The sequence below is a fragment of the Rattus norvegicus genome, chromosome 16 (genome assembly GCF_021556685.1).
Source record: "Rattus norvegicus strain SHRSP/BbbUtx chromosome 16, alternate assembly SHRSP_T2T, whole genome shotgun sequence".
In the NCBI taxonomy this organism is placed as follows: domain Eukaryota; kingdom Metazoa; phylum Chordata; class Mammalia; order Rodentia; family Muridae; genus Rattus; species Rattus norvegicus.
In genome coordinates, this window is record NC_141549.1 from 55,344,648 (window position 1) to 55,371,417 (window position 26,770).

A 26,770-nucleotide genomic window follows, 5' to 3' on the forward strand; every position below is an offset into this window, starting at 1 on the left:
CACGGTCCCAGGAAGAAAGCTGAACTATGGCCACATCTCTGAGTTCCAGCCCAGTGATTTTCCTCCTTCAGTCATTAATTACTAAGGACCCTGATTTAAGGTCTCCAGGTGGTGTTCCGGGTCAGTAAGTCACAAGAGCTTTCTTCTTTCAGATAGTCTTTCATCGGCTCCCACAGTCCAGCCTCTATTTTAACAAACCACCTCTTACAACTCGGTGTCTGCTCTACGGTCTCAAGGGCTGAGGCGTTTACTGATGTCCCTTGGGCCCTGGGGATCAAGCTTTAGACCTTCTGCTGAGTTGGAGACACACATCACCGTACTTACTATAGTTTCTTAACAGTATGGTTGCTAAAGCGTGGTTATTTTTGGATCTTTAAGGACTGGGTGGTTGGTGAAACTCTCCACTAACCAGAGTTTGCAACATGCCTCTCAGCAGCTAGCCCCGTACACTACAGTCGGCCTCTACTCCTGTCTGCCTTCAAGCTGTTAAAACAACCCACTCGGAGATGCAGTCTCTCCTGCCATCTTCCCAGCAGCATACAGGGGGTGAGAGCTCACTGTGAACTCCTCGAGGTGGGCATTCACACAGAAGATAAGAGATGGTACCAAAGTCTTCAGGAATCCCTTCCCAAGACGCACAGCAGAGAGACTCAAAGAGAAGGCAAGGCTGGACCAGGGCTTGCTCCACAGGGCACGACACTGGGTGTCACTACTCCTGAGACCTAGCCTAGACAGTTTAAACTTTCTTCCTCCTATTTATTCTGCCCGGAGCTGTAGTATTTGCTCAGACACTGCTTGCTCCCATGTCCCTTCACAGGGGACTTAAGAGGGATGGAAGGCATAGAAGGGCAACATTTTTGAGGTAAGCAGTTTTAAACAGACTAGTTTATTTTTACTGTAGATTGTATTATATGTATAATATATACAACATAAATATATATAATATATGTACTACATAATATAATATATGTACTACAGATTGTATTATATGTATAATATATACAACATAAATTTTGTTGCCTATAATATATATAAAACTAAGGATACCTAGTATTCTACAGTTTTCACCTCAGAGCTTTTACTTCTCTCTTTCCATACAAGGGCTACCCCTTCCGTTCAGGCATGCTGTCTGGACTCTAAAGCTCCTCCGAAATTATTTTAAACGTACACCTTTCTTCTCTTACAGCAGGCATCATGCTTTGAATTTCTGACTCTTAGTTTTTGGATACTTTTCATTTAACGTCACAGCAACAGTGGGACCTAATTATCGCCTGTACCTCAAAACCAGTACATATCCCACTTCAGGCCCTCGGCTAGAGGCTACCTGAATCCAGCATGGGTTCACTTCTCAGCTCCCAGTTCACCATGCCACCTTCAATGCTCCTGGGCAGAGACCGCTCTCGGATCCTACACATTCTCTTCTATATACTTCAGTTCTTCAAGGCTCAATCTGTTTTGATTAACGGTTACTTCTCTAAGAATCCAGCTAGCCTAGAATTTGTGTCCCAAAGGTAGGCTGTTTATTCCCAAACAAACAAGCAAATTATGATGAAGCGTTCAAAATAAATGTTGAGGTCCCTCAACTACTAAAGGAAAGTATTTATAATGGCGGGCTGAAATACGCTGTCAAGTTTTACAAACTAACAATTTACTCCCCCTACACACACACACACACACACACACACACACACACACACACACTCTCACACACACTCACACACACACAGACACACACACTCACACACACACACTCACACACACACTCACACACACACACACACACTCACACACACACTCACACACACACACAGACACACACACACACACACACTAAGGATAAAACCTAGGGCTTCACATACGTTAGGCAAATACTTGGTTGCCAAGTCCCATCACCAGCCTTAAACACATTGTTCAGGAGCCCAAGAGCAGCACACCCGTGTGGCCTCCATTCCTATAGGAACTCAGAACTCAGGTGATTTGCTTTATTTTTTTTTAAAGTTCAGTGAAACAAAGTAAGAAATAATGAGATGAGGAGAAGGAACGGTAACAAAGATAAAGGTTGGAGCTTTCTAACAGTCAAAGCTGGGGTGAGAGAGGTCTAAGAATGGCTACATAAACCGTGCTCTCTAGACGGCCAGGTTCATCAGACTCTACCAGCACAGATGCGAGAAAACACATACAATTTTCAGTAACTGATGGGCTAAGCCATTTCGTTTCCCTACAAGTAAACTTTTTTCAGGGTCATACAGTAGCTGCTGTTTTAACTGAAAAATAATAATAAATCGAATTGCTCTGCACTCAACGTGGAAAGGTTTCATAGCAAAGACAGGAGCTCTGTGCTCACTATACAAATAGTAACTACGTCCATCATCAATTTGTGTGTGTGTGTGTGGGGGGGGGTAAGAAACAAGAAAAAAGTAAAACATTAAATATGGAAGAGCGGAGACTACGGCTCACAGGACGGAGACAGGCTGCTGGCAGTGGAGTCCAGCTCCTAAAAAGCAGACAGCCACACAGGCTCATTTTAAAATTACAGAAATACGCACCTCCGTGTGGGAGGCTGTATCTGTGAGCACAAGTGCCACAAAGACCAGAGGCATGAGATCTCCTGGACCTGAATCAACAAAAAGTTGAGAGCCACTTAGAGTGGGTTCTGGGAGCTGAACTCAGTCAGGTTCTCGACAAGAGAGCACATGCTCATAACAGCCCTGGGTGTGTGTGTGTGTGTGTGTGTGTGTGTGTCCCAGACTTTGAGAGGAGAACAATGCAATTACTCCAACCTTAAAGTGGTTTATCCCTGATCCTGTTACCCACAGTCAGAGCTCTGGAAAAAATTTAAAACAGTACTTACAAGGTAATCAAGTATTAAATAAAAATCTAATAAACCCCCCCCACACACACACAAATATCCCCGCCATTATAAAAATTCAGATACTTGTAGTAAAATTTGTTCTAGGATTACTGTATCATCACTGAACTACTGTTAAAATAAAATAATAACTACTTTAGACCCAGGGCACAAAGCTTTCCTATGAAGCAAAAATCATCGACCAGCTACATGTTAGAAAGCCCAAGGAGGTACACACATGTTTGGATTACATTTCATCCACAAATAAGACCTTGTTCCAAGTAACTGAAGAGAAAAAAGAGGTGTCAAACCAAAGAAACTCCGTCAGTAAGGAAATGCTAAGTCCTAACTCTCAACTGGGAGAGTGTACTCGCACATACGCAATCCATTTAAACGTATGAACGCACCTGTTTTAGGGTGTATTGAGAAGAACCCTTGGGGATTTCCACTTGTAATTCTGTACGTCAGCTTGTCACTGGAGCTGGAATCCGGGTCAAATGCCTCAATCTGGACCACAGATACATCCTTGGGTGAATTCTCCATTATTTCAGGATAATACACAGGCTCTGATGTCTGTGGTGCGTTGTCATTGACATCCTCAACCTCTATGTAGACCTCTATGAAGGATGACAGAGGCACCACACCCTGATCTGTGGCGTAGACGGTGAGCCAGTAGTGGGAAGTCGACTCTCGGTCCAGTCGATCTGAGGTCTCTATGACACCTGAAAGAAGCAACCAAAGAAGAACGTTAACACAAGCACAAGATACCACTTGCGTCTGAGAATAGCTACTTTGCTGGGGGCTTATGTGTCACGGGATGCATGAACTTCAGCAAGTTTTTGTGCCTCGGTTTGGTTTCCCTGTCTATGGGATGGATATAACTGACTGCTCCTTAGTGGCTGAATAAAGGAGTTAACACCTATGAAAAGGTTACATATGTAGCATATTATATAGACTATATAAGCATTTACAATTACTAGTGTCAAGCAGACCACGTTAAAAAAAAGCTATGATATAAACTGGGATTAAAGACATACACATAGATCTCTGTGAGTTCAAGGCCAGCCTGGTCTACAAAGACAGCCAGGGATACATAGTGAGACCTTGTCTTGAAAAACCAAAAAGGAAAAAACAAACAAACAGAAAATCTATGATCTAAATCTGAAAGTAACCCAGGGCATGGGCACTAAGAGATCATCTCATGGCCTAATACCCTTCCAAAGATGAAGTTTATGGCTGGCTGGTAAGTGTTGAGTTTCAGAGAGATAAGGCAGGAAACCAAAGGCAAACCAGAGCGAGGGCTCAGCTCCACGGCTTCAGTCGCACTCTGTAAGCCTCCGCCCAGGGACAGAGACTAGCAGTAACATTCCTCTAGATATCTAAGTGAGGCTACCCAAACCTTTAAAAGAAAGAAGGGAGGAAGGGAGGAAGGGAGGAAGGAGGGAGGGAGGGATGGAGGGAAGAAGGAGGGAGGGAGGGAGGGAGGGAGGGAGGGAGGGAGGGAGGGAGGGAGGAAGGAAGGAAGGAAGGAAGGAGGGAAGGAGGGAGGGAGGGAGGGAGGAAGGAAGGAAAAGAAAAGAAAGAAAAAAGCTAAAGGAAAAAATAGGAAAAATGTGCGAGTCTAGCATAAGATACTGCTCAGGTGTCTTACATGTTAAACCTCTTAACATCTTTAAGCATCTTCAGCAAACAGACAACCAGTGTGTTATAAAAACATAAATTCTCCCAGTTACGCTCCAAGGGTCTCTCTTTCCTAGCTGCTCCGGATGTTTCTGGTTCCTCCTATAAAACACAGCAACTACGCCCTTGAATAAACTGCCCAACTGTCCTGGCTGGAGCTCGGATACAGTCTTCCGTTAAGACCCAATTCTACTGAGGACACAGTTTTTACTCAGAGAACTGGGAAGACAGGAAGCACATAACCACTGAGAGGGGCTCAATAGGATTGGTGTATTTTTGCCCAGTTGCAGAAACTTATTAAAACTTCCACTCCAGAATCCTCCCAACCAAATGATTAGAAGTGGAAATGTGAACTCTCTTAAGCAAATTTGGCCTTTCATTTAGGGGCGCAGTCTTGCCTTTTGGCTCCCAGAATGATTGATCATTGTGCACTGATGACACCTTCGCTGTTCAACACCATGCACCTGACTACACTTCAGAACTCCTCCACCCTCACAATCACCAAGGTTCCCCATCTGATGCAGAAGTACAAACCCAAGGTCCCCTATGCTCAACAGGAAGAGTATTTATTTTAATCACTAACCCATATTATGCACTTAAATTATCAAATAAACCCTTTAACTGTATGCAACACAACACTCTGAAATGTGGGTATGCTGTAGAATGGCTCAGTTGAGCTACTCTACATTACCTCTGCCTGTAGATACTCCCTCCCGTGTGTGTGTGTGTGTGTGTGTGTGTGTGTGTGTGTGTGTGTTTGTGTGTGTGTGTGTAAGGGGGGAGGAGAATACTTAATACTCATCAAATTTTCAGATGCAACACATTGTTATTAACTCTGGTTAATAAAGTCCTTGTAGGGTTGGGGATTTAGTTCGGTCCCCAGCTCCGGAAAAAAAAAATAAAGTCCTTGTATTTGGGATAACTTAAGTTTAAATCCTTGCTTATTTGGGTGTGCGATATCAGAAAAAGTCACCGTGTAATGAATAACCAGATGTAAAGTGAACTATATTAAAACGAATGATTACAAGCACATTTGATTAACAATTGATTACACCCAAAATGATTCCCCCTTTCCTCTCACCCAAACGCAATCTCTATATATTCCACAGTGCACCAAGTTAGTAAATGCTAAACCATTTGCATCTTGAACAAATACATCTTTTCTATTTCCCCTTGTTCACTGCAAGCCATCACGCTACCCAAGGAAGACGGAGACTCGGGCTGTTTCCCACTTCACGGATTACATATTAACAAAGGGAAGGCACAGATGCTTCTTACTCTCCCGTGCTGCCACTCCATTAAAATGCAATTAAATCCACTGGACAAGTGAAGTATTATTAGAAAATTTCAAGCAGACAAGACACATGGTGGTTTTACCCCCTGCCTGCCTCTCACTTCTAACCATCAAATATTTCATGCTGCTACCTTTTTTTTTATTTGTAGGCCTCTCAATGTAACAGCCATAAGCTCATAAAGCAGTGACAATTCTATACACCATTCGTTCTGATTCACTCTCCCCCACACACCGTGGTAGCCCTGCGTTGCCCTGCTGCGTCCTTGCTGACAGGCCTCGACTAGTGATGCTATTGTCTCCACTTCAGGAGGAAGACCTCAGACAGGAGGGGCATTCCCAGGGCCCCAGCGAAGGGCAGAGCATTGGGATCCGGTGGCAGCACAGCTCCTGGCTAGTCTATTCTGAGCACGATGACTGGAGGGTCAAAGAACTTCATGTGATCACTCTGAGGACTGGACAGGCTTCATAACCCCCATACTTTGTGAATGTCAATATTCAGGTGAAGGTCACATATCCATTCAAATACAACGGCTTTAAGAGGAAGACATGAAACGCAAGTGTGCTGTGACGGACGACAGGTGCTTTACTTTCCCTCACATTTTTTTTCCTAGTCTCATCTTAGAACTGTTCTAATTGTTCTAATTGTTCTCCCATCCAATCAACTGAGCAGAGCAAAGGTCATGTCCCTCTTAATGTGAACCCCTCCCAAGAACTCCTAGCTATGGCCAGAGAATACAGCTGGGTATAAAGAAAGGTTGAGAACCATGCTGTATCAAATATTAATTAAGAGATTAAGATTAAGATTAAGATTAAGGAGTGAGATGCTCACTTTACTACGGCATAAAGTTATGGGGTCAGAGATAGACCATAACCAGCCCTTTCTTTACAGAAAGCCACATCTCTAAAATACTCCACTGCCAGCCATCCAGAACTATGACTAGAAATAATGTTTATTCTTTGAGTCCCCCTGCGTACTTACTCCTATAACCAATACAGTTACCACCAACACAGGGAAACACTGCAAATAAAACTGACGCCTTCAAGCCATCACTGGGTGTAAATCAGACAGTTGTACTCATTCTTAGAATTCCACTCCTCTTCTCCTTGATTCTCTTGCCTGTGAGCCAACTTTCAACTGCTGATAACCAGTAATGACTTTTTTTTAACAAGAAGTTACAAACCTGTTCTTCCTGGGGATTCCTAAAGGATTTGTTTAACACATGAAAACGAATATCCTTATAGTCTTCTAGATTGCATCCTGTCTTCAACAACCTGTTGCATTTTTCCCCTCCAGATCTGTCTGTTGCTAGTTATAATTTCTCATCTTTCATTTCCTTGCTCTTAAAACAGAGTCAGAGTGGTGGCCATGAGACAGAATCTGGAGCTGGGATTATAGGTACACAGCACCACGCCTGGCTCTCTTTCACCTTTCAGACAGCAGTGACCATATGCAATGAGAGGACAGATAAGGCCAGGGTGTCAAGAGGAAGAGGCCAACCGTGCCTTCTAGAGAATTCCTTCTAGCCAGATGGAGAAGGAAAAATCCAGTAAAAATTGAGAAGGAACGAGGAAATCACGAGATTCTTATCTTGTGAGGAATGTGGGAGCCACACAGCATGACCAGACAGACACAGAGGACAGCTCAGACATGCCTGTACTATGGGTTGCCCAGCAGTGTGATATAATCAGGAATTGTTCCTTTACTTTAATGGAGAATCGCAGAAGCCTAAGTGCCCAACTTTCTAACCTCGAGAATACAATGAAGACATTTTCCAAAAAAGGCTGCTAATAAGCTGGACAATCTGAGAAAAAAGCTGGAAATCTGAAACCGTTAGCTAACAGTATTTATCATTCCCATCGTGCTTCCTGGGATTGCAGAGCCACCACCAGATGTCACTATGGAAACTGACTTTAAATATGCATCTGTTGAAATCCCTAGGAGAGAAAGATCACGTGATTTCTAAAAGCGCACTCAGCCATAAATGGGATGTCTTTTATCAAATTCCTTCCCTCCCTCGGGATCTAGGGATCTAAGTGGAGGAGGAGGAAGAGGAAAAGGAAAAGGAAAGCCGTTAAGAGCCAGAGGTGACGGGTGACTCCCAGGAAACAAGAGTCTTCCAGACACAGCAGGACTGATTCACAGAAAGAGAATGAAGGTGGCACTCATAAAACCTGTGCAGGTTCAAAGCAAACTTAATCCCAGTGGTGAACAGAGGAAGTAGATAAAAAGTGCCACCCCTAATCAAGAAGGTACTCGCAAATAGCGCCTGCTGGCAAAGAAAAAATCAGTGTTCTTGAATGGGCATGCCACCAAGTATATCGACCATACTCCCAGGCAGACCCTGGCCGGGAGTGGATGGCCAACACAGAACAGTCTCTGTGGGTTTTTTGTGGGTGTTTTTTGTTTTGTATTTTTGTCTTATTGTTAAGTCAGTTTAACTGGTTCTTTGAGGTGGTTTGTTTGTTTCTTTTTGGTGGGCAGAGAGAGAAAAATATGGAGTTGGAGTTGGTGGGTAAGGAAGTACGTAGGATCTTGGGGGAAGAAAAAACATAATCAAGATATATTAAAGAAAAAAATTGAATTAAAAACAAGAAAACAGAGCTGTGGCAGGCCCTCCTCCCAGAAGGGCTCGCCCGATATTTAACCACATGGGTATTGATGCCATCTTCCCCTGGCCTGGCTTTTCCAGGCTTAGGGCACAGAATACTAACTGCTCAAGAAAACAGTTAAAAGTAAATAAAGATTTCCAGTCTTGCTACCACTAAGGCTGGCTTCACCCTTACTGTAAATCCTGTCCTCGGCAGCCACCTCACAGCTGACATAGTAGCCCCAATTCCAACACAGAGACTTTTGTAAGGCAAAATGAAGTTGCCATACTGCCAAAAATAATGTAAGTGATTCAACTTTCCATGCCCACAGAATACCTCTCTTACTGAAGTTTGCCAATTTTATTTAACAGACCGTGGCTGCTAATGGGTCCTAGTGCCAGAGGTTTTGACAAAAACTGTGTTATTTCTGAATCTTCGGTTACTCCTACTCAGTACACAACCTCACAGTGCCCTTCTTTAAAACTGGGAAGGACTGGGGATGGAGCTTCTGGAGAACACAAGCCGGAGAGCACAAAGCCCTGGGTTTGAATCCCAGCATGTCTGAAGTCACCCAACCCTTACCTCCAAGATTCATGGTTTAGTGTCTTTCTAGTCTAGATACATAACATCTGGGACAATTGACTTGATAAAAGGTTTATTCTGGCCCATACCATCAGAATACCATGATCAACTGTCATACTGAGAGATGTCATAGCCTTTGAGCATTTTAAAAGAGAATTTTTAAATCTGATTGGTCTTTAAAATAACCACCAATTTGACATGCAATAATATCTAATAAGAAGAAACCCTTGAATTCTTTTAGAATGGTACGATCAATCACATATATGTCTGTAATATATCAAGAAGATTAATGTGTGATAGGAAAATGTAAAGACTGAAGTGTAATTGTCTTATTTTCTACAGAAAGAATAAAACTAAATTCTAGTACTTTGGAAAACCAGAACGCTCCATGAATATTTACATGCACATATAAATAACTAAAACTGTAATTTCCTGAAGTCAGATGACGAAAGATACCAAACACTTTACATAAGTAATGACAGGCAGCTGGCAGTGCTGTCGCCTGCTCCTAATCTCAGCTCTCCGAGGCTGAGGTAAGAAACTGCCAGCCTTGGCTCAGTGTGAGCACATGTCAAAGAGCAAAAGCAAAATGGAAAGCGAAGGTAAAGAAAAGGAAGCGAGTAGGGGAAGGGGTCAGAATAACTACAAGTAAACAAAGGATCTAAAACCATCCCTTGTGGGCTATGCGAAGTGCTAGGCTGTTTACTACAGAGAAAGAACACCACCAACCGCATATAAAATTCCCGGCTCTAGAGCAGAGCCGAAGACACGCTACTGACCAACACAGCTCAATCTTTCACAACTGATAACTCATCCCCACCGTCATTTATATCTGGGAGCAGAGTGAACCCATGGGAATCATGGCTGCTGCAGTAGCACTCGGGAGCAGCTGCCACTTCTGAGTAGATGTGTCCTTGTCAGAGGAGCTGAGATGTATATCACTGGGAGTGGGCTTGGAGGGTTCAAGGCTCATAATGCCAGAGAGAGGGAGAGGAGTGAGAGGGAGAGGGAGAGGGAGAGGGAGAGGGAGAGGGAGAGGGAGAGGGAGAGGGAGAGGGAGAGGGAGAGGGAGAGGGAGAGGGAGAGGGAGAGGGGGCACCTGTGTGTGCCTAGAACATAAAGGCCCATGCCAGGGCCAGAGTGTGTTTGTGTGTGTGTTTGTGTGTGTGTGTTTGTGTGTGTGTCTATGTCTGTGGGTGTGTCTATGTGTGTGTGTCTGTATGCACGTGTCCTCACACCAGTAGAACACTAAGACTGCAACACTGGACACTGGCTGCAAGAAGGAATGCCAATGGTGTCCAAACTAAGGAAAAACCAAAAATCTGCTTTAGACACATTAAAACATATGCAGGAAAAAACCACCCAGAATAAACAAGCTGAAAGGACACAGAAATGCAGTGGGCTAAAATATTGTCATAAACCTGTAAATTTCAGGTAACAGTTTAAAAATCCACGCTGACAATGCATATAATGACTAAACTAAAAGTAACCAAAATGCCCTCCCTGTCGTAGAGCGTTCTTAATCCTTTCTCTAGATCATAGATATGTATCTTTAAATAGACTTTTCTATATATTTTAAGGTATGTAAATGATACTCAGGCATGCTTACAGACAATAAGATTATTCATGGCTAAGTAAATTTATACATCTGTAGTTTCTCAAAATTCTTCTGGTGTTCACAGCAAGAGCAGCCACGATCTAAGAACTAACTCACCCTAGAACCCAAAACCAACACAATTTAACTCTCTCTTTTTTCCCCTTGTGCCTTGGAGGGGTCATCTCAGTCTCACATACAGTAAGCGGATCTTTAACAATGCATAGGGCACCCCCTTAGCATTTCAAAGTACGTTCCCAAGAACACACAAAGTTTTAGGTCTAAGATTTCTGTATTTGTTGTCTAGCATTAAGTCATAAATTAATGATTCCAAAGAGAGAGTTCTTTAATGTAGCAATGGTCATATTTGTTTATCATCTTGCCTTATATCTCTTTAATTAAAAAATATGTATCTCGGGCTGGAGAGATGGCTCAGTGGTTAAGAGCACCGTCTGCTCTTCCAGAGGTCCTGAGTTCAATTCCCAGCAACCACATGGTGGCTCACAACCATCTGTAAAGAGATCTGATGCCCTCGTCTGGTGTATCTGAAGACAGTTACAGTGGACTTATATATAATAAATGAATAAATCTTTTAAAAAAATGTATCTCTAACCTTCCACTTGGAACTGTCGAGGTAGCTCTGAAGGGAGCTAAGCAGGATTTTGAGATTCGAAGCTTACTGGTCTTACGTTAATTAAGTACATAATCTGATTTGGGGCATGGTGTTTCAAGCCTGGAGAGTTCTTCAGCTCAGCGATGAGGCAGTGCCAAGGCAAGCCTTGTGGAGAAACGACTCCACATTCAGATTTCCATGTCAGAATCACTGATACTTCTGATGAGGGCTCAAATGGATAAACTGTTTGTAAAAAAGGCTCCTCCTTGGGTATTAAAAATTATCCAAATACCAATACTTATTAAGTCTGCTTCTGGCGAAACTGAAACACAAAGTGTATTCAACAAACTAATGGCAATGATCCTAGATCTTTGCCAGAAGCTTTGGGGGACTAGTTCAGTGAAAACTTTCTCCCTCTGTAGGCTAGTGGATGCACTTCACATGCACCAAAGTGTAAGAGTGTGTGTGTGTGTGTGTGTGTGTGTGTGTGTGTGTGTGTGTGTGTGTGAGAGAGAGAGAGAGAGAGAGAGAGAAACAGACAGACAGAGTCTCAATGTATAGTTCTGGCTGTCCTGGACCTTACTATGTAGCCCTGGTTGGTCTCAAACTCATAGAGATACAGCAGCCTCTGCCTCCTGAGCACTGGGACTAAAGGCATGTGACACCATTTATCCTGCACCATAATTTAATATAGTCTCCATGATCCTATAGGCTCAATGAGTACTTTCCTATTTTAAATATTTAAGACCGGAGACCTGAGGCTGAAGTCACTAGTCTGAAATAACATGCCAGCCATCCTAACAGCATATCCACAAACTACAACTCCGTGCTCTGCATCTCAGAACTGAGTAAGCTTCATAAGCGAAGAGAGATGTCCTACACTGCTCAGCCTAGGAACAGAAGAACAAGAACCTAAGACTTGACTAAGAGCTCTGGTGCCCACACTAGGGCTGACTTCTGCACGGGAAGGTGGCCTCTGACCACCCATCACTTGTTAAGGGGAGGTTACACACTGTCTGATGTTTGCCAACCCTTGACTATGACAGAGAAGCAACATGGTTGACATGAGGAACCCAACTAAAGGCTGACAAGCCCAGCAGGGTGGTTCAGGTGTTACAGGTGAGTCAATCCCACAAAGACCAAGGAGGGAAGCCTGCGTCAGAAGAGAACTCAGCAGTACTCCGCCATAACCACCACAAAGTTACTACATACCACAGCGTCTCCCTATGTCACACAGACTAGACTCATACTAAATAAAATGATGTGCTGTATTTATAACAGGACAGATATCGTGAGATAACTGGGGATACATTATTAATGTTAAAATATTAGGGGGGGAAGTCTCAGATCCTAAGTTCTCAATCATAAGCCAGTTATAAATGTTTGATCAAAAGCGACTATTTAAAGAAAAATGCTTTGGAAAAAAAATAGGTTCCCTGTCGATCAGAATCCAGTCCTCAGCAGTGACCTAATAGATATCTTAAAACCTCTCCATGCTTTATCTCCTCCTCAACAGCGCCTCGTGCTGTTTGTTGGGTTTTGAATTTGGCTAGAAATAAGGTAGGGAGCTTCCCATGACTGCTACTTGGTTTAATCCACGAGACAAACATGAGATTCCTACCATATACCATACCCGGAGGTCATGGTACCAGGCACTCAAGGAACTCAAGAGAAAAACAGGGTCTCAGGGGAAAACAATTAAGTAAAAATCCATCCACCAGACCAGTGGGGCAAACAACTGTTTGAAAAGAAGAACGCTGAGTTTTAACAACGAGGTAGATCACAGCTCCCACCCCAAGGTTAGGGAATCCCTGTTTGAATTCTGTAGGACAATATGTGATCACATGCACCTACAAACTAATCACAGCCTAGCTCCATCCTGGGAGAGACGGACGGTGAGAAAAGGCATGGGGGTGGGAGGGGGTGGGGGTTGAACCGTATTTCCTCCACCTGACATTTTCTATCTTGTGCGAAAGAAGCCATCTCTACAGATATTAAGTACACTATTTTAAAAGCCACTGTTTCATAAAGGGTTAACTGAATGAAGGTCTTTATCAACACAGCTCCAGAAATCTCAAGAATGTAAAAGGTAAGGGCGACAGACATACAGGTTTCCCTAGGCTGACTAACAGCCACTTAGAGCGTGTGTGTGAAAAAGTTATGTTTCGGTATGGAGACAAAGCCCCATTCAGGGAGGGAAATGTCAGTTAAACAAGCAGCCCTGTGCCAGCCTCCCGGGCTTCTTGCTAAAGAAGGAATGGAATGAGCTCCGGCCTGCCCCTTTCCAGACCGCCCAGGTCACTGTCTGCACACACAGAGCTCCTGCCAAAACAGCCAGTTGTCTCCAAGTCCTCGAATGCACGAGCTGGGAGGAAGCAGGAGGGAGCAGGCTTTCCCCTCTCTGAGCTTGCTTGGGCTCCCGTAAAACAGAATTTAAATGCAGAAAATGACTGGCAACTGATTTTCTAAAAATAAAATCTAAGATCCGTAGGCAGTTCAGCTGTGCAAGTAAGGCGTGTCCCATGCAAATGAGTGCCAACCAAACAAGTAAAAATCCCATTTGCTATTGACGCTTGTGCTACTGGAGCTCCCCCCTTCCGTCCTCTCCCAAGGAGCAGTTTTCTTTCTTTTCTTGTATGGCTAGAACTCTTGACCAAATGTGCCATAGGGATTTATTATTTGTCACTTTAATAAAGCAATTTCTCAATTTAAAAAAATCCAAAGTTATTTGCATATTGAAAAGAAATCACAGGAGCTAACCATATATCCAAAATACTCGCTTTTGCTGTCAAATCCCAACTTTGTAAGAATTCAAAACCTTCTAGGTGAATCTAACACACATGGACTCCTTCAGAAACACTAGTTAGTTACTTGGTAGAGCCTTGACCGCCACATTTTATGCTGCGAACAACTCAACTTACTTCAATTATCTCTAAAGATCTCGATTCACAACACAGACCTGGGAACCTTTGTTCAAACAGCGGTCACTGATGGTCACTGATGGTGTCACCGGAGGGATCCACTGTGTGCTTTCTGATCTCACAGTTTCCTTAGGAAAATGGCATTATTTACATAACTGAGGATTTCCAATTTGATATTTGGATGACAAGATACGAGGTAACAGCCTACTCCTGAGTGCTTAGAGAAGTAACAAGAGTTAAGGAATCTAGGCCTGCAGTACACAAACAAACCACCTGACCAAGATTCCCAGCAGCAACTGCGGCACACAGATTACCCAAAGGACAACTCACTATTTTAAGCAGATAGGAAACAAAATGGCGAGGTTCTCCCAAACAGGGAGCTCGATTCAAAGACTAAGAAAGAAAGGCCGCTGCTGATTCATAGGTTTAGAGACTAAAATATAATTCTTAAAGACATGAAGAGACAGTTTAAGAGCAGATGGGTGGGGCGAGGAGGCAGCTCAACTGATAAGGTGACTTGCCAGGTGAATATGAGGATCTGGGTTCAGACCTACCTAAGAAACCATGGGAAAGTACATGCCTATCAACCCAGAACCGGGAGGCAGAGACAGGAGGGTCCTGGGTTCAGGCTCAGTTCAGGCCCCAACTTAATCAAAATCCCTCACACCATGAGTCATCTATTTCAGAACTGAAGGATAAAATAATTTCAGCACCACCCACACCGGCCTCAAGTTCAAGTACCCCTGGAATCAACCTCCCGGGTGAGGCGTGGGTTACAATTACAGACATCTGCTCCCACACCGAGCCTTGGTGACCAACCTCTGTACTTACCTTTGTAGGGAAAGCTGGCTGACAGAAGCACACTGTTATGAACAGTGTTTTGAGACAGAGCTGCTGGAATCACTGGCAACTTTCTGACATCGTGGAATGACTACGAATGACCCTGGGACTAATACACGAGTGGCCTGTGGACTACAGGCTGGTTACGCCTAAAAGGCCAGGTGACAGATACATCATACTAGCAGTTACTTAAACAAGCAATAACAAAAGAGCGTGAGTGTGTGCATGCGTGTGTGCACACGCACGTACCTGTGGCTTGCGTGTGTGGAGGTCAAAGGTCAATACTGAATGCCTTCCTCCACCGCCCTCCACCGTATCTTTAAAGATTTACTTTCACGTGTCCTTGCCTGCGTGCGCACGCGTATACATGATTCTATTTCACTCCTGCCTGACGAGACAAGAGGATGTGAGGTCAGTTGGAACTAAAGCTGCCTGTGGTTGTGAGCTGTCCGATGTGGGACACGGGAACTAAGCTCAGGGCTTGTGCGAAGGCAGCAAGTGCTCTTAACTGCCAAGCCACTCCTCAGCCCCTCGACCATACTTAAGATTGCACTGGGTAGTCAATGACTCCCCAGGGTCCTCCCGCCTCCATCTCCCAGCACTGCCACCACACCCCTCTTTTTAAATGGGTGCCGCTCCTTATCCTTATGCCTGTGTAACAAGCACCTTACCCATACGGCATGTCCCCCACCCTCAAGACTCTACTGACTCAAGACCAGAAGCCACTGCAGTGCTGCAGCTCTGAGCACAGAGGCAGGAGCAGAGCCAGAGAGCTTCAGGACGATGTAATGTGGCACGCGCACTGCACGCATCACTGTTGGCGAAACGAAGGCTCGAATGAAAATCCAAACTAGGAGAAATGGCAATCCAGACGCCTGAGCACAGATGGAATGGCGGGGAAGGACCAGCACTGCTTCCCGAGCTCGCTCGCTCTCTCTCTCTCTCTCTCTCTCTCTCTCTCTCTCTCTCTCTCTCTCGTTGCAATGTATTTTCAATAAATTTGGTCACCACTGACTCTCAAACTAACCAAGTCCATTAAACGTTTCATCCCTATGGAATATTACTTCCTTAGTCGCCAAATGAGGTTATTAGCACCATACGAAGGAGACAGGAGGCCCTGCAGGGACCCTTCTAGAAGAGCTGAAAGAAAGCCGGGGTTGTTGTGAATGCAGGACTCTGAATCCCACACCTCGAGAGCTTCCTCTACAGACTACCTTACCTTCCACCACAGAAAGCTGCCCTCGCTTCTAACTCGGCTTTTATGACGTCTATGCACGAAGACAACTTTTCAGAAAGTAAAAGCTTCGAAGATGGAAAAAATGCTTTTAATGAATTTTTTTAAAGGTAGTTAAAACATCGATCTCACAAAGTTTATATCCCAAAGAAAAATCTACTGCCAGATGGGTAAATCGGTTTTGGTACACACAGAAGGGCATTTTCCGTGTATCTTGCTATCAGTGAGGACAGATTATCTCAGAGGCTCTGGGGGAGCCAGAGGTAACGCTCAGACCACGACAAAAACTGTCAATGGGCTTCCAGGACAATAGGATGGACAGCAGCCAGGAGGGGGGAGCCCGTCCCCCAGTGGGGGAGAGCACCAGCCCCAGGCTCTGAGAAGGCCTGCTGTGGTGCAGGATGTGGACAGGCAGGAGAGACAGACGACCAGTGCCGTCCTGGAACTGAGTGGGTATCCTGACACACCTTGCCTCCAGTCGCAGCCTAGCCCAACCTCACAGCAAACTCCGAGCTGTGCAAACAGGCATGTACATGAAGGCTCGCTACTGTCTCTGGTCAGAAGGTATCTTCAGACAGCTGTCTTTCCACTCAACTCACTGGACCCAGCTTTTAACTACTCCCTGGAAACCCTCCCCAGGCCACTCACTCTGTATGAGCATTGAACACCACACACCATGAAACCGCTGCGAGCTGCTTATTTTCCCAACACTGCCGAGCTCGAGGTGGGGCTGGGAAGCAACAGTATTCATTCGTTTCGCCTTGTTCCCTCTCTAGAAAGCTGGCTTCGTAGAGAACACAGCGTTGTCTACCTCGTACATGGAAGACCTCAGTACTCTGAATAAGTTCTGGCAGGATGAGGTGTCAGTGGACGATAAATACTCAGAGTGGGAAAAGCAAGGGGAACTCGCCCCCTCCGTCAGTGGGTCTCAACCTTCCTAATGCCGCCATCCTTTAACACAGCTCCTCTTGTTGTGACTCTCCACCATTAAACCACTCCTGATGCTACTTCACAACTCCAACTTTGCTCAGTCATGAACCTTAATGCAAATGTCTGATATGCAGGATAGCTGAGATGGACCCTCCAGGGGGTCTCAACCCACACGCAGAGAACTGGTCCTAACCAGTCCTAGCCTTCCTTCATTTATAATGAGGGGTGTGAGGAGGATGGACTTACCCACTCACTGCTGATGATCAGCCCTTGGGGGACAGGTGGCACCTACCCCACCCCCACCCCACCCCATTCTCTGTCCCCCAGAGCCTCCCAGGGTGCTCTGGGCTAATTCAATAAAGCAAGTTATTGTCTTCAAGGTACAGGATCATCGTTCCTCATTCTTTCTACTCTGCAGCTACCCATTTTGGGGAGGAATCTGAAATACCTACAGGAGGAATTTCTGGAAATGGTTAAATTCTCTCAGTGGCACCTCTAAAATCTTCATAGCCCCCCCCCCCAATCACAAAATATTGTATGAAAATATAAGAAAAGAATTTTCCAGACTTTACTAGTGATAGCTCAACAGGATGTCTACTGCATCAATTCCACTGAGGTAATACAGCCATTCCCATGACTCACTTATGCAAATAAGTGAACACGAAAATTAAAAGCTTAGCTAGAACTATAAATACAGGCTATCTCCTTAAGGAAATAAGGCAGAATTTATTAAAGACTGTACTGTCTGCAAGAAGCCTTCTTCACACAGGAATCTCACCTGCTCACTCAATTAAATGATTACAAATTGTATATCTGACAATAGTAATGTACACTCTGCTTTAAGCTATATAATCCAGATTCCTACCCCAATCCTATTCACTGTAAATATATCCAAGGACAGCCTAAGGCTTGCATGTCGGACCTTGGTTTAGGAGGGCAAGGCTAGCCAGCTCTGTGAGAAAACATGCTTTTATTATTTTATAAATTCCTGTTTGGCTCCCATACAAGACTCACTACTATTCTGTGCTTTGTCCCTAGAAAAATGTCCCTTCCACACCTGAGCGTTCCGAACAGAAGAGTGGAGCTGACACTTGGCCCACACTCAGTGGAATAAAACACCGTCCACTCGTCTTTAGGAAACTTGAAACAATCGCCATGTATTTTCCAAGGCAATCAATATATCCTTGCACAAGTGAACAGCTAGATGTTAATCGTTAACTTTGGGATAACAGGGGTGAGACCAGAGCATTAATGGTAGCACACAGATACTTTCAGGCAAACAATGTGAATGGGGCAGCAATTCGACAGCAACGTAACAACTGTAAACAACATGGTGACCTCTTATTAAACACAGACGTGGCTTAGATTTAATACTCGGCATTTGGTGGAAAGGTCAATCTCTTCCCACTTTGCCAATTCCTTTTATAATCCAAAAGCCATGAATTCGGAAATTAAGCAGCCAACCCCATTTGTGCATGAATCACTGTATCTTAGAGGGAAAAAAGTCAACCAGTGCCCTCTATAATCCCTTAGGCAAGAGAGGTGAAGTAACACGGGGCCCAGACTCAAAGCCAAGAAGACAGCGGCCACCACCTAGAAGCGCATTCCTCTCTTATCTACCATCCTTGGATGAGCCTCACCTTTCTTTCATTAAGGAAGGGTACTCCAAGGACACTGAATCCCGTCAAACAAGGCAACTCAAAAAGGAAAAAAAAGGGCAAGGGAAGGGAGAACAAACCCTAAATCCCAGGAAGGAAGAAGCTGAACCCGATTACCTGCGTCCATTAGTGTTATCTACGATAGCAGAGAGTCCTTTAGAACTGCAATTAGAGAATGTTACGAGGCCACAGTTGTGCAATTTAATCTATACTCTGATAAAGGGCAGGGCCTAGAGACTCCCAGTTCAACTGAAAGATCTTCATATTCTTAAATTCAGATTTTACAATTAGAGCAGGAGAAAGGACAGAAAATAGAAGCCCATGGTAGCTTTAGACATCCCAATGACAGATCAGTCCTTTGTCCTCATACAGATTATGCAAGCAACACGCTTAACTCTGGTTAACTTTTCCTTTGGGTATATTTTAGAGGTTCCTTTCTAGAATTTTTGGGAAAATCTACCAAGTAAATTGCCTTCAAAAAATGTATTTAGGGGCTGGGGATTTAGCTCAGTGGTAGAGCGCTTACCTAGGAAGCGCAAGGCCCTGGGTTCGGTCCCCAGCTCCGAAAAAAAGAACCAAAAAAAATGTATTTAATCCTGTTTAATACTTCCAAAATACGGAATTCTGTGACTGCTCATTATGCCTCATTTTTATAAAGTCAACATACATTCTTCGGCTTCTGTAACAGGCAAGGCTTTCTCTTAATTTCCACTCAGATTTTTTTCCTTTCTCGTGAAGGGAACGCTGGTAGGTTTTGAACTCTTGTTCTAACTCTTGTTTTGATAGGTTGCACCATAAAGCACCAAAGATTGACTCCTGAATTTGTAGGTAATGGACTATTTCTAAGCGCCCAAGCAGCGGAATCCCCTGTAAAGAAATCTGTTTCCTTTAACGTCTATAAAGTTACAAACAACCAAACAAAAGCCACCTGAAGAAGCACACAGGCTCCTGAGTCCTACGCTGCCTGGCTCTCTGAGCCACCTATGACAAGCCCCAAAGTGAGACCACAAATGTCCAAGGGGAGGCAAGCATTGGGAAATACAGCCCTGAAGAGCTAGAGTCAAGAGTCGAACTGAAGCAGACAAGCACGGTCTCGTTTAAAAGCAGAGGATTCCTTACCTCCAGATGATTAAAGCATCATCTCGGCCTCTTAGATGAGCAGTGCCCCTACTCCCCCGAGGCAGGAAACTGAAATGGCTGTCTTAACCATTTGGGCATTTGGTTCTCCATCCTTATCATTTAATTGGCAAGCTACATCCTACAGTGCAATTTTTATGATTTACCGGAATTTTAAGGAGAATAAAACATTTCTGGGCTTCTGACTGGGCCCTCTTCTCTCATCTCATTTAAATCTGGGAGTTAACCTGTACATCTCTCCCAGTCACCACTCCGCCTTGAGGACAGTATCATATGTATACTCAACTCCTAAACCCACTGTCTAAATGAGCAACTTTGAATTATCTGCCCTTTTTCAACTGCTGGGCACTGTGCTCAGGACAGACCCTTTTGTTTCCGTGTACTTCTCTCCACCTTTGATGAATTGTGGTGGGGCAGGGATGGATGTCGATATATGAGCACACAAGCGTCTGTGATACTCACATACGTGCACAGGACCAGAGGTCAGTCCTGGGCAGTCCTCCTCATCCCTCTCAGACTTGTGTTTGCTTGTGGTTTGGTTTTGGTTTTTGAAACAAGGTCTCTCATTGGCTGGAAGCTCCCTAAGTAGCCTAAGCTGGGGGCCCAGAAGCCCTGGTGATCCACCTGTCAAGTCTCCCACTGCTAGGGTTATGAGCGTCACCCAGCCCGGCCACTTTCTGTGGTTTCTAGGGGTGCAGCTCAGATCCAAGCACTCTTGTGAACTAAGCTCTCAACACAAACTTTTCTAACTTTCCAACCTGAATTAAGAGCTAGCAACTGCTGGTTGCCCAAACACAAATTTGTTCGTCTCATAAAGACTTCTGTCATTGAAGCACTATTGCTTGTTATATATGTGTGGACACAGCAAGGGGGATCATTTTATAAAATAGGAATCACTTAGAGAAGAAAGAATGTACAGTTTGGGGTTTTAAAAGCCAAGTCACTTTAAATTTAAAAAGTCTCATGGCAACTAAAATCATACATTCTTCTTAAACATGATGTTACAGAGCAAGCAGTATTCATCCAGGGAAAAATAAAAGCACAACTTGTCAGATTTCTCCCATACGACCTTCACCTGACACTTGGGGAGACACTGACTTGGAAGGAAGGGAGGGAGGACGGGAGGGAGGGAGGGAGGGAGGGAGGGAGGAAGGAAGGAAGGAAGGAAGGAAGGAAGGAAGGAAGGAGGCTGAAAATATAAAAAAATAATGAGTTGTGGATGTCACTGGGACAAAAATCCAAGTTAAACTGGACTACTGTCCCAAAGTTTGGCTTATTAAAAACACACTAGATTTTCAAACAAAACCAGAACCTGTTCCACACAATTAACATCGGCTGTTTCGATGTTAGCTGGTACCGTTCACCTAACTGGTACCATTTTGGTTTCATGAAGAAGTCTAAATGACTCAAAGGCAGCAAGAAAGCTGAGCCGGAGTAAGTTGCTGGTGTGTCACTGTTTCTGTCCAGAAATGTGGCAATCTGTTTTTTCTTCCCCCAAATCCCTTACGCCTACTGACCTAGGAACTTCATTTCCTAGAATGCGTACTGGGTAAACAAAGACACACGAGTGAGGGAGCAACTTCCCTGTATGAAAGTCACATGCCTGTAAGCTCTGGGCTGGCATAGCTTACAGCCCCGGATCCTACCTCTTTGAGAATGCCTACAGATCAGAAAAGGCTCTGCACAGGCAGAGCCAGCACTTTTGCTTTGGGGGAATCTACCTCAAGGTACTGGAGAAGTTAAGGTGCATATGCACATCAGAAATAGTTTCCACAAGGTGCTGTCCCATGGGGTCTTCTCCTAAGTTTTGCGTAGTCCTACATTTCCCCAGATTTCTACAATACCCTCCTTTTTCTTTTATGGAAAAATATTGTTTTAAAAATAAAGGTAGGTCTTCTGTCCCAGTGCTATGGAGAATCCACTCTTCAAAAAAAGAATCAACATATGCAATCATTCTTTAAATTCCCCCCTTTCAAGACCTTTAAAGGGGACTTCAGAAGCCAGGCAGATGCCCCAGCAGGAAACAAATTTGCAATTCAACAGACGCACCCACTGGGAGATGGCAAGATGCACCACCAGTAGCTTTGGCAATAATTTCCTTTTATTATTCCTTTGCTCCCAAGAGCTTTTCAACTCAAAGTGAGCCCGCAAAAGTTAATAGGCTCTTAATATGCACTCCTCTGCCCGAACCGATTCCTGTTCATAAGGTAATAGTGGGACCCCAGGGGCCCCTTTCACAGGGGCTTTAGCAAATCTCCTGCAGGGAGATGGCCCCAGGGCAGCTCCGTTTCTCCACAGAACAAGCAGTGACCTAATCAATAGGGTTCCTGGCAAGACAATTCCTACATTCACCAACCCCGAAGAAATGAAGTGGGAGGGAGTTCAAGCTTTATTGAGGGATGAGATTTACCTGTCACTGTGATGGTTAGCCCAGCGGGAGTTTAAGAGGAAAAAAAAAAAGCTTTCAGCTGCTGTGGATTTCCTGGTCAACATCCAGCACTAAATAAACATATTTACTTAAGCTTCATTCACAACTTTTGATGTGAAACCCGCCCAAGCCTAACTGGAAACAGGTAGATTTTTTTTTTCTTTTTTAAGATACAAGGGCAGCCGGGACAAGATGACATAGATCTAAATCTCCCATGTTCATTTAAAATCAATGGCATGAGAAGTACTTAGCATGTAAGAATAAACAGAAGAGTCAGCAGGTGTGCCTATCCCCAAGTTTACACAGAAAAAAAAAATCCCACAAGCCCTGAAAATATGGCCTTGTTAACATAACTGAACAAATGGGGTTGGGGATTTAGCTCAGTGGTAGAGCGCTTGCCTAGCAAGCACAAGGCCCTGGGTTCGGTCCCCAGCTCCGAAAAAAAGAAAAAAGAAAAAAAAAGAAAAAAAAACCATAACTGAACAAACAACACTGGAACCACACAGACAGCTGGTTTATGGAGGCACAACAACTTTTCATAACGCCTCTTGTTTCCAGATCGGGGGTTAGGGGATGAGGTTTTAAAATTAATTACACACGTTAACAATTTTGGGAACCCACGGGACCTTGCCAGTTAACAGTTTACACTGTTCAAGTTCACTTCAAAATGGCAGGCCCAGACTAAATAAATCATTTAGAAGACTGCTCAGTAAGGAGCTATTTTAAGCCATCATATGCAGGTGTATGAGAAGTCATGTCTCACAGGTGAGATCAAGTTAGATTGACACACCAACCCCCAAAAGCCATGTGGGCGGAGCAGTCTCAATACAATGGATGTTTATTTACTCAGGATTTTCCAAAAGCTACCACTGGACAGTTTTTAAACAGGAACAAAGTCTAGGTGTGAAATTGACTGGTGGGTTTCTCCCCACCAACACACACCCATTAAGAAGACGGTGCCAAAGTCAAATTATGACAAACTGAGCTCCCAGCTAGCGGACACCAGCTTCAAGAAGTTACCTTGGTAAGAACTGGGTCACTGTTAGGTTCTAAAGCTGTAAGTAACAGAGGCCGGTGTTTCACCAGCAGCACCTCTGGACAAAGGCGTTTCTGCCGCAGCAGCACAGCGGACTTCTGACACCTTTGCTAAACGGTGTCCAGGCAGGCAGCAGCAGCACTAACTGTCTCTGCCAACACTTTCCTCACAAGGATGCACCAACCCATCCCAGGGAATCCCACCATGGCCTTGCCTGAGTGACAAGGCTTTGATGGTGACCCCTGTAAAATAGGCACCCACTAACCTAAGCACCCATCCGATGCCCCCACACCGGGGAACCTCCAGCAAGGGGAGGGAAAACTGTATTTTTTTCCCTCACTACTACTAGCTTTTCAGATTTCAGTAGCCATATTCCTGTTAGTAAAGATTACATTCCCCTTCCGCTACAAGGCTCTCCCATCAATACCAAATGGCATCAGTTATTACAATGCACTATTCATGGGAAGCCAAGGGCTGACCATGTCATACGCAGGCAGCCCCAGACCAGCTAGCTGCAGAGAGATAAGCCAAGGCAACGCAGCTAGACTGGGCCTCAGGAAAGATGGCCGAAAGTAGCAACAGAGGTCAGAGATACAGGCGGTAGGTACAGATGGCTGAGAAATAAACTTTGTTTTCCTGAACCAGCTCCATGACCGTTCTAAGTCCAAAAGGCAAATCACCCTGACACCCTGGAAGCATCCGGAGAATGATTTCTAGATTCTAAGTAATCTAAGAGAGGGTGATGGTTTGTTTATGTTTGGCCCAGGCAGTGGCACTATTAGATGTGGCCTTGTTGGATGGAGTAGGTGCGTCACTGTGGGTGTGGGCTTTAAGACCCTCACCCTAGCTGCCTGGGAGTCAGTCTTCCACTAGCAGCCTTCAGATGAAGATGTAGAACTCTCAGCTCCTCCTGCACCATGCCTGCCTGCATGCTGCTGTGCTCCCACCTTGATGATAATGGACTGAACCTCTGAACCCATAGGCCGGCCCCAATTAAATGTCCTTCGTAAGACTTGCCTTGGTCATGGTGTCTGTTCACAGCAGTTAAGACCCTAATTAAGACAGGGAGTGACCTCTAGGTCATATATATTATAAATGCTATCCACACTAGAATTCAATAACCCACTACCCAACGTTAACTGACCAATTCACCTGGTAGTTAAATCCTTTGTTCTAACCTGTGTTGGGGCCCAGTGGAACACAGTCAATTTGAGACAGGCTGTATTATTTAAAACATAACAGCAATTTAAAATTATCCTATGAAAAGAAAGATGTTCAGCACTTCCCAACAACCTGACTTCAATCCCAGGGACCTACAGGGTGGACAGAAAGAACCAACGCCTACAACCTGCCCTCTGACCAAATAACAGCTAGCATCTATCCCATGAACACTACCCTGGTCAAGATGGCTACAAGTTTATTTCATCAGATCAATGTATCCAAAGCCTCCGACCCCAATCTCAAAATGTCCAGACAGAAATGCTACTGAGATGCTTGGTGAGCTAGAACAATCCAGCACTTGACAGCAACAGACTTGCTTCGGCTCCTCTCAGAGCACTCTCAGAGTCTGGTGCATTTATATCCCAATATGAGTCTAACTTAAGTTACATTTTGCCTAGGTAGAAGTTTAAAACACCAGTTATTTTCAGAAAACATTCTCAAAAGCCTGTAATTTCTTCGGTATACTTAATTAACTTGCTCTCTCCCAACCATCCTCTTCCCCCCACAAAAAGAGAGCAAGAAAGGGGAAAAACACTGCATAAAGTAGCTATGTCACTCTGAAACATGAACACAAAACCTGGAACCCCTTAAGGCCCATCACCAGGTAGTCTGTTTTGAATGAGCTTACTAACTGAATGTGAGAGAGGCAACAATGTAGCATTCCTGATGTTAGCCTTAGAAGAAGCCCAGCATCTTTGACCTCCTGGGGCCACCACGTGAACATGACAGCCTGTGTGGACAGACGATGTCAAGCCAACACCAGAAGCGGTGCCTCAAGCTGTACAGCAGCTGAGCCCAGAAGAACCTGACAAAGAAAACACCTGCAGACACCGCACCAACTGTGACAGATAGAAATGGAACGTGTTTTGAACCACTTTAGAATGGTTTGTCTCCCAACAGAGGCTTGGGGCTATGGTTGACTGGGACAGTAAATGGCTCGGCTTGGCTCAGCTCTGGATTTCCTTACGGCTACTCCATGTGGATCTTCAACTTAATCTAGACTCTGCTTCTTATGACGCTCAACCTTTCTAAAACTCTGACGCATCTGCCTCTTCTGAAAAGGATTCCACACAGATAAGGAGAAAAGGGCTTCAACCAGACAGCTCCCCAGGAGAATGAGGCAAGGGGTTTGGAGATTCAGGGCTGCCTGGACTACTGAGTGAGTCCAAGGCCAGACAGAAATTAGGTGAGATTTGTCTCAAAACAAAATGCAAACAGAAGGCTAGAGATACAGCTCATCAGGAGAGCACTTACCAAGCACATAGGCAAGGCTCTGATCTCAGTGCCCAGTATTCTAAAGAAATGGGGCACAAGGGACGGGGAGGAGCTCTGGTCACTTAATTTTCTCCCATTATTCAACCAGGCTTTTAAAGAGTTTGCTTCTAAGCTAATGGCACCCACCAACAGAACTATTCAGATTTATTGTTGTGTATCTGTGTTCACCATGTGGGTCAGAGGGCACGTGTGAGAAAGCCAGAGGACAATTCTGCACAGGAGTCAGTCAGTCCTCTCCTGCTGCACTGAAATGGCTTCCAGGACTGACCTCCGGTACAAGTGCCTTGACCTGCTCACCCATCCTGCCAGTCATGCCTGGCTTTTTAAAAATTACGTATCTGCATGTGCTCAGTTTAATGCAGGCGGCTTTGGAAGTACACTGTGAACTTTAGAAGCAGTTATTATAACTGCAGTTTTAAGAAACTCATTTAACAATGCCAACCAAATATAAATTCCATTACTTAGAGAGTCCGAGAGCTCAGGGCTCGGCAAAATGAATGGTATGCAGTGGACTGGGTTTTCAAACATTTTCAGGAGGATTACAAAGCACTATCACCATTCCACAAGTGCAGGGAAATATTTCACACCCCAGGTACACGCGTAAACCCGGGGAAGTAATCTTAGAAACGGAGACTCCTCGTTGTAGGCTTTAGAATGCAATATGACAAATGAATCCTTTTCAAAAACCAGGAAAATAGAAACCAGCAGAAGTCAGCATCACAGCTGACCTCACTTCTTGTTCTAATTCTTATCTTGGCATGTCAGGGGAAAAAATGCTGTTTCAAGTGAAGACGGTGGCCACCACCTAAAAGGAACCTGTCAAGCCACAGAACAAATTCATAGGGTCTCTGCAGTAGTACTCATTTAGGTGCTTGCCTTTACCATTTTAT

General features: G+C 44.5%; 2 protein-coding genes across 16 annotated transcripts in view; one reads left to right on the forward strand and one right to left on the reverse strand.

Annotated features, from left to right (window-relative positions):
* Window positions 1-26,770, forward strand: part of Erich1 (glutamate-rich 1) — a gene marked incomplete at its 5' end in the record, with an annotated part of 52,793,804 nt that overhangs the window by 24,474,088 nt on the left and 28,292,946 nt on the right.
* Fat1 (FAT atypical cadherin 1) overlaps window positions 1-26,770 on the reverse strand; it is a 119,035-nt gene that overhangs the window by 61,817 nt on the left and 30,448 nt on the right. For all 16 annotated transcript variants that reach the window (XM_087589252.1, XM_087589248.1, XM_087589243.1 and 13 more), the window contains 1 exon segment: window positions 3,256-3,570. In XM_087589252.1, coding sequence (XP_087445378.1) covers window positions 3,256-3,570 — 315 coding nt within the window.